Genomic DNA, 7042 nt, shown 5'->3' on the forward strand with positions numbered 1-7042 from the left:
TTTTTTTTTTTGGCATAACAATTGTACTCTTCTTCGGCTAGATCTAAATAAAGACAATAGCAATATTTATGGTATTGAAAGATTTTCTCTTGGTTCTGATATCAATGCAATATTAATTTATACTATCAAAATCAAAGAATATTCATGTAACACTCCCTTTCTATAATACCATCAAATGTCATACCATTATTTATAAATGTCACTTAAAATTTTAATTAACCATGAGGAAACAGACAAATCGAGAACATGGGACATTTCTGCAGCCAAATGACCTGAACTCTTCAAAAAGTCAATGTCATGAAGAAAAAAAAGTGGGAAAACTATTGTAGATTAAGAGATTAAAGACGTATAACAACAAAAACAATATATGGAATATAGAAACTACCTTGATTGGATCTTGGTTGAGGGAAAAACAGCTATAAATACTTTAGGGACAACTGGGGAAATATGAATATGGACTGGGTTTTAGATGATAGGGAATTATTGCTAATTTTTCTTAGATATAATCATGATATTATGGTTTTATAAGAGAGTCCACTTTGAACGAGCATGCTGAAGAATTTAGGAACGAAGTAACATGATGCCTGAAACACTTGCTAATGGGTGAACTTGCTTCCAACTGACTTGATTTAATAGTGCTAACATAAACATTTATCTTAGCAACATCAATGAGAATAACTTGGAAACTTTTTGATAATTGACAAGATAGAGAAGTACTTTTCTGGGATAAGCACAAAATGTTTGACTTAGTGACTTTTTAAAGCAAATAACTAAATAAATGATACGGCTGACCTCTTCCTGAGTTCTTCAAGTAGAGAATAAGGTATAATATATGTGGTAACATTATCAGTTTCTAAAATGAGTGAGCATCTTTGGAGTGAATTCAAGTTCTGCTTGAAATATTCCCAAGGTGCCACTGTGCTCATTAACTTCATTAACTTAGAGACTGCAGATACAAATAACTACATTTTAAGGAAATTCAAGGAAATCATTCTTACCTATAAATTCTGGAGATAAACAAGTTAATTATTTTTATTGTTTCACTTCAACTACTAGTAGACACTGTTTTCCTTCTTAAGTATGATACATAGCTATGAGAAGGGGCGTATTTTAACAGCCATAGTATTATTCCATAACCATGAAAATATACTCATCCCATTCAAGCGCAGAAGCTAAATCAGGTCTAAGCGAAATGCTAGAATCCTTCCAGGAGTTGTCCCCAACTGGGATACCAACTGGGGCTTCAGGTTTTCATGACAGATCTGGAGTTTCCAAAAATCCTGAGTAAACAAAGCTTGGGCTTTGCAGTCAGGGACACTTGTGCCTAACCCCGGTTCTGATATATGATAAGTAAACTTGGGCAGGTAACTTAATTTTTTAAAACAACATTGTTGAAGTTACAAGGTATAATACACGTGTCTCAAATGTACAGTATGATGATTTTTAGTAAGTTTATACAGTTGCGCAATCATCACCAAAATCTAGTTTAGAACATCACCCAAAAATTTTTCTCATGCCTATTTTCAGCCAAACCTGGCTCCCAGCTCCAGCAATCACTAATCTGCTTTCTGTATCTACAAATTTGCTTTTTCTAGAAATTTCATATAAATGGAATCATACGATATGCAGTGTTCTGCATCTGGTATGTTTTTTAGGTTCATCCATGTTATAGCATGTATTGTTTCTTTTTTATTGCCAAATACTATTCCATTATGTGGATATACCACAGACTTTACTCATTCACAAATTGATAGACTTTTGAATTGTTTCCACTTTTTGCCTATTACGCGTAATGCTGCTATGAACATTTGTATGCAAGTCTGTGGATATATGTGTTCATTTCTCTTGGGTATGTAAGTAGAAGTGGAATTGCTGGCTATGGTAATTTTATATTTAACTTTTAAAAAACTGCCAAACTGTTTTCCACAATGGCTGCATCATTGTACATTCCCACCAGCAATGTATCAGGGTTCCAGTTGCTCCACATTTTTGCCAATGTGTTATTTTCTGTCTATTATAGCCATTCTAATGAGTATCAAGTGGTATTCATTATGGTTTTAATTTGAATTTCTCTAATGATGAATGATGTTGACCATCTTTTCTTGTGCTTATTAGCCATTCATAAGCATTCTTTGGTAAAATGTCTGTTTAAATATTTTGCCCATGTTTAAATTAGGTATTGGTCTTATTATTATGTGTTCTTAATTTATTCTGGATACAAGTCCTTTGTTGAACATATGATTTGCAAGTGTTTTCTCCTAGTCTGTGGTTTGTCTTTTTGTTTTCTTAATACATGAACTAAAAGTTTTAAATTTCTATTGAGTCCAATTTACCAACTTTTTCTTTTATGGATCAGGATTATAGTATCATATCCAAGCAATCTTGGCTTAACTTAATATTAAAAGGTTTTTCTCATGTACTCTTCCAGAATTTAGAGAGTTTTAGCTCTTTTACATTTAGGTTTATGATACGTTTGAACTAATTTTTGTGTACGATGTGAGGTTAGGGTCAAAGTTCTTCTCCCAGCCCCCATGGATACCCAATTGTCCCAGCACTATTTGTTAAAAAGATTACCTTTTTTCCATTGAATTGCTTTAGCACATTTGTTGAAAATCAGTTGACCAGGGACAGGATGAGCACCTGGCCCGGGAAAGTTGGGGAGGCCTGGCTGGGCGGAAGTCCACGCAGCCTAGGGAGACTCAGAGCTCCGGTTTTCAAAAGAGTGAAGTCAAGATGAAGAACCATTTGCTTTTCTTGGGAGGCCTACCCATTTTTGTTAAGCCTGTTCTTGTGACAGCCCAAGATGAAGATGAAAGGACTATTCTTGTTGACAACAAATGTACATCTGCCTATATTACTTTCAGGATCATCCCTTCTGGGGAAGAGCCTTCTGAGTCAAGGCATTGCGAAGGGAAACATCAGAATTAATGTTCCTCTGAACAACAGGGAGACTACCTCTGATCCCACCTTATCATTTGAGAACCAAATTTGTATACCATTTGTCTGACCTCTGTAAAAAATGAGATCCCACAGAAGTGGACTTGGATAATCAAGTAGTTACTGTCACCCAGAGCAATACCTGTGATGAAGACAATGAGACCTGCTACATTTATGACAGAAATAAGTGCTACACAAATAGGGTCCCACTTGTGAATGGTGGTAAGACCATAATGGTGGAGACAGCCTTGACCCTGGATTCCTGCTATCCTGACTAGGTGACCGCATAGCTCCTTATCTTGAAAGGCTCTCCATTTTGATCCAGAAAGTTAATATATTTACTATTAATAAATTTGAAATCACAATTTCTAACCAGCTAACTGGCCGCCCCTTAGTTTTTTTTTTAGACCTAACTTTTTAAAGCCCCCATTTTCTCATGTGTAAAATGGGGATATTTGCCTACCAGTATTTTTGTGTGGACTAGTATACATAAAATCTGAACAGAAGGCTAGAAATGAAGCCGTCTTCAAAAGAAAATTCAATCATCTAAAATATAGGATCACATTATTTTGAGGAAAGTGAAATGACCGGAATGCACTTGGTCTAGAAGGCAGGAGAAAGTCACCAATAGTATTACACCTGAAATTGCATAATCAAAGGTTTTGCTGCATTTTCATTACTATAGTTTGTTGATATTTTCTATCATCTGCATGTATTGTTTTTATAGTCAGAAGAAAACAACAGAAGTAATTTCTTAAAAAGTAAAAATGAGTAATGTATTTAATTTCATAAAGAGGAAAAGTAAAAAAGTATAGAAATGCTTGAGTTCAATTTGTTGAGACCAATTAAATGTACTCCCAGGAAAACTGCACAGTGCTAGGCACTGGGGCCACAAAAGTCAGACGTAAAATTTATTAAATAATGCACTGTTCAGCAGGGTGAGGTACCTCAATGACTATTGAAACTGGTGTAGGGAAGACATAGTCCCCTGAGGCCTCCTCTCCTACCCAACATAACCTTCAAACTTCCAACTACAGCTATGGCAACTTTACTTTGATCTATTTTATATTTTGGGATTCTATGTAAAGTTAAATTTGAAGAAAGCATTTTATGCTTTTATAAAGGTTTGAAAACCACTGGTCTAATAAAAGAACAAAGTGAAAACTGAGAGGCAGCCTAGTTTTGTAATACTGGATGGGAGGGGATTCATGATCCAAGTTTTATTCTAGTCATGTACAGCCATTTGGAAGGCACAATTTTAGTTCTTAACTCTCAAAAAGGATGACATTTTTTTCTAGATGAATTTTAATGTCAATAAGTATTTTTTGAGTGTAATAAGCACAATAATGTTATTCATGTATCTATGGTAAAGTAATAGCAAATAAAGGGAGTAAAAAAAATAGCACATTATGGGTTATCAGCAAAGTCTTCAGAGATGTGACAATTGGATCTTAGAGCATGGGTAGATGTCTCCCCATTGATTAAAACAAAAAAAGGTAGGGGCATTAAAGACAGAACTGCATGTTTAAGAGTATGAAACATAGTGAGAAAAAAAGTGAAGAAATAAAATGGAGTCATGATGGTCAAGCTGCTAAATTATTACTGTAGAATCAAGTAGTCTGAGGCATGAGGAAATGATTCTATTCTTGCCTTAACTAGCCTGAGGACTTAAAACTTTTAAACTTCTTAGTTGTGTGTCAATGCCTGGATGTACATTAATTCCATAGATAACCATCTGAACAACTCAGGAAAGAATGTTCCATTATCCAGACCACCAGACACTTGAAAGATTATCATCTTAGACCAACTCAGAGACTAAGTATGCATGACTGATTATTGTCAAGAATGTACTTTTTACTGTAAGAACTCACCTTTTCTTTCTCCTTTGGGACACTCAGCATTAACTAGTTAGTTGGGTTTTCAGTTTCAGGGTTTCAGCAAACCCTAAGTCCCTTGAGTAACTATTTATCATTTATAGCCAAAGACTCCTGACTCTTTGAGAGTTCAGTTGACTAAAGCTACCACTGAATGGATGCCACTACACACATTTTATCCTCACAACCACCCACATAAGTAGAGGTTATTATCCACGTGCACAGACAAGGGTATGCCCAAATCACAAAATTCTTGAGTGGCAGGATCAGATTTGAAACTGGGGTTTATTTCAAAGCCAAGGTTCTGGGTTCAAATAGGGACTTACACTGAAGAGGTGCGAAGCAACATGGTGCTGAGGGAAGAGGGAGGTGGTGTGTGATGAGGCTGGAAATGTAGGCACCCACTCTCATTTGACTAAGGGCAATTTGAGCAAAGAAGGGTTGGGCTGGAATTAGAAGTATCTGTATGAACGCATGATTTCAAATACGTGTGTGTATCCATTCGAGCTCTGTCAGCTGAAAAGGCCTAGAATCAAGAGCACACAAAGCCATTTTCACTAGTGGAATTGGCACGGACCTCCAGGTTTGCTCCCCTTCCGGGCTGGCTTCACCACATTCCACTGCCATCTTGCGACAGGCTCGTTGTTCTGCCTGCGCCTTCGACATCCAGGTAAGTGGTGCGCTCAACTCCTGCGACGACTCTGGGAAAAGGCTACAAACTCCACCAGCTCGGCTGTCTCAAACGCCCGGCAAAGCGCCGGAAACCACAAGCAGAGAGCATCACCCGAGTGGGCAGCAACCGTGAGGGCGGAGCCGGAGCCGGAGCCGGAGCTCCTAGGCCGACTTGGAGTTCCTCCGCTTCTTATTGGGGCTCACGATTGCCAATCTCGGTCTCCCCGCCCCCACCCACCTTTTCGCGGAGGCCGTGGGCGGGGCAGGGCCGGGTGGTGACTTCCGGTTGGGGAAGAGAACGGAGCCCAAGGTGGGGCTGCCGAGAGGGAGGAGGAGGAAGAGGAAAAGGCCGGGCGCGGAGGCTGTAGGCGGCGGCTGTAGGCTTTGCGGCGGCAGTGGCGGCTCTCTTCCGGACGGACGATGGACAGCCAGGGCAGGAAGGTGGTGGTGTGCGACAACGGCACGGGGGTAAGCGCCCGGCAGGGAGGCCGCGGTGGCCCCAGGCCGGGGTGGGGATGAGCGGAGGATGCGCGGGCCCTCGGCGCCGGGGGTTGCACCCCTGGGCCTTCGGGCCACCGGGGCCAAGGGGCTCGGAGCAGCCCTCTTCCGCCTCCGCGGGTGTGGGGAGCGAACGGGCAGGGTCCGGGCTGGTCTCCCCGCGCTTGCCACCCCCATCAGCCCTCCGGGTTAGGGCGGCGGTCGAGGCCGGCACTGGATGGGGATCTCGACTGCTGTTCAGCAGAGGCGGGCTCCGCGTTCCTGCTTTGGACAATTTGGCTAAAGGGTCGGAGGGGTAAAAGACTAGGTTTATGTGTTCGAGAAGGGCTCTATTCCCCTGGGTCGCCGGTGTGTAAAAAGGGGAAAGAACCAGAGGCCTTCCTCTTCCTGTATAGATACCGAACGGGAGGCAGGAAACGGGTTTAAAGAAAGAAAAAAAAAAAAGGGAAGTGTTGTCAGTGCAAGCCTCAGCCCTTGAGCAGTTTTGAGTGTTTTTTATTTATTTACTTATTTTTTTGAAGGAAAGAGTCCAGGTCGGCTGCTCATAATTTACTTTTTGTTCTGCATGCCGGGAATTTGGCCCAGGTGCAGCCCCGCGGAAACCAGCATGTTCCATTGAATGATCTTGGGACATCTAGGACCCGTCAAGGCCTATGTGTTAATTTTACTGATTGACCTTGGGGGAAGTTAACCAGTTTTGTTACTGATTTTGGATGAGTTCCATAGTGATCATTTTCTCGTACATTACAGTGATGCCTACATTTTGGAGATGCATATTTTGTGACTTTTTCCCTTTCATAGATGTGATATATGAATTAAAATAGATTTTACTTGAACTTTAAAACACTTTGGAAACTGGATTGTGGGGGGGGGGAAGCTAATATTCACTGCCATAATATTTCCCTTGATTGAATTTGTTAGATTTTTTACAAGCAATAATTATATTAGTTAAAAATGGACTTGAGTAATAAGAGTGTTATCATATAATGGGATATCCATACAAAATGGAGTACTTAAAAAAAAGAGGCCGATCTACTGCTATGGAAACATGTCTAAGATTT

General features: G+C 40.1%; 1 protein-coding gene and 1 pseudogene across 2 annotated transcripts in view; both read left to right on the top strand.

Moving 5' to 3' along the window:
• The first annotated feature begins 2733 nt into the window (after nucleotides 1-2733).
• Nucleotides 2734-3215, top strand: LOC109379499 (immunoglobulin J chain pseudogene; annotated as a pseudogene).
• A 2545-nt stretch (nucleotides 3216-5760) lies between these two features.
• Nucleotides 5761-7042, top strand: part of ACTR2 (actin related protein 2) — a 32798-nt gene continuing 31516 nt past the window's right edge. Inside the window, exon 1 of one of the 2 annotated variants that reach the window (XM_019635525.1) lies at nucleotides 5761-5951. In XM_019635525.1, the coding sequence (XP_019491070.1) occupies nucleotides 5904-5951 (48 nt within the window). In that variant the 5' untranslated portion in view covers nucleotides 5761-5903. The remainder of the gene's footprint in view (nucleotides 5952-7042) is intronic. The other variant, XM_019635535.1, reaches the window with a different exon arrangement.

The sequence above is a fragment of the Hipposideros armiger genome, unplaced genomic scaffold (assembly GCF_001890085.2).
Source record: "Hipposideros armiger isolate ML-2016 unplaced genomic scaffold, ASM189008v1 scaffold_2, whole genome shotgun sequence".
NCBI lineage: Eukaryota > Metazoa > Chordata > Mammalia > Chiroptera > Hipposideridae > Hipposideros > Hipposideros armiger.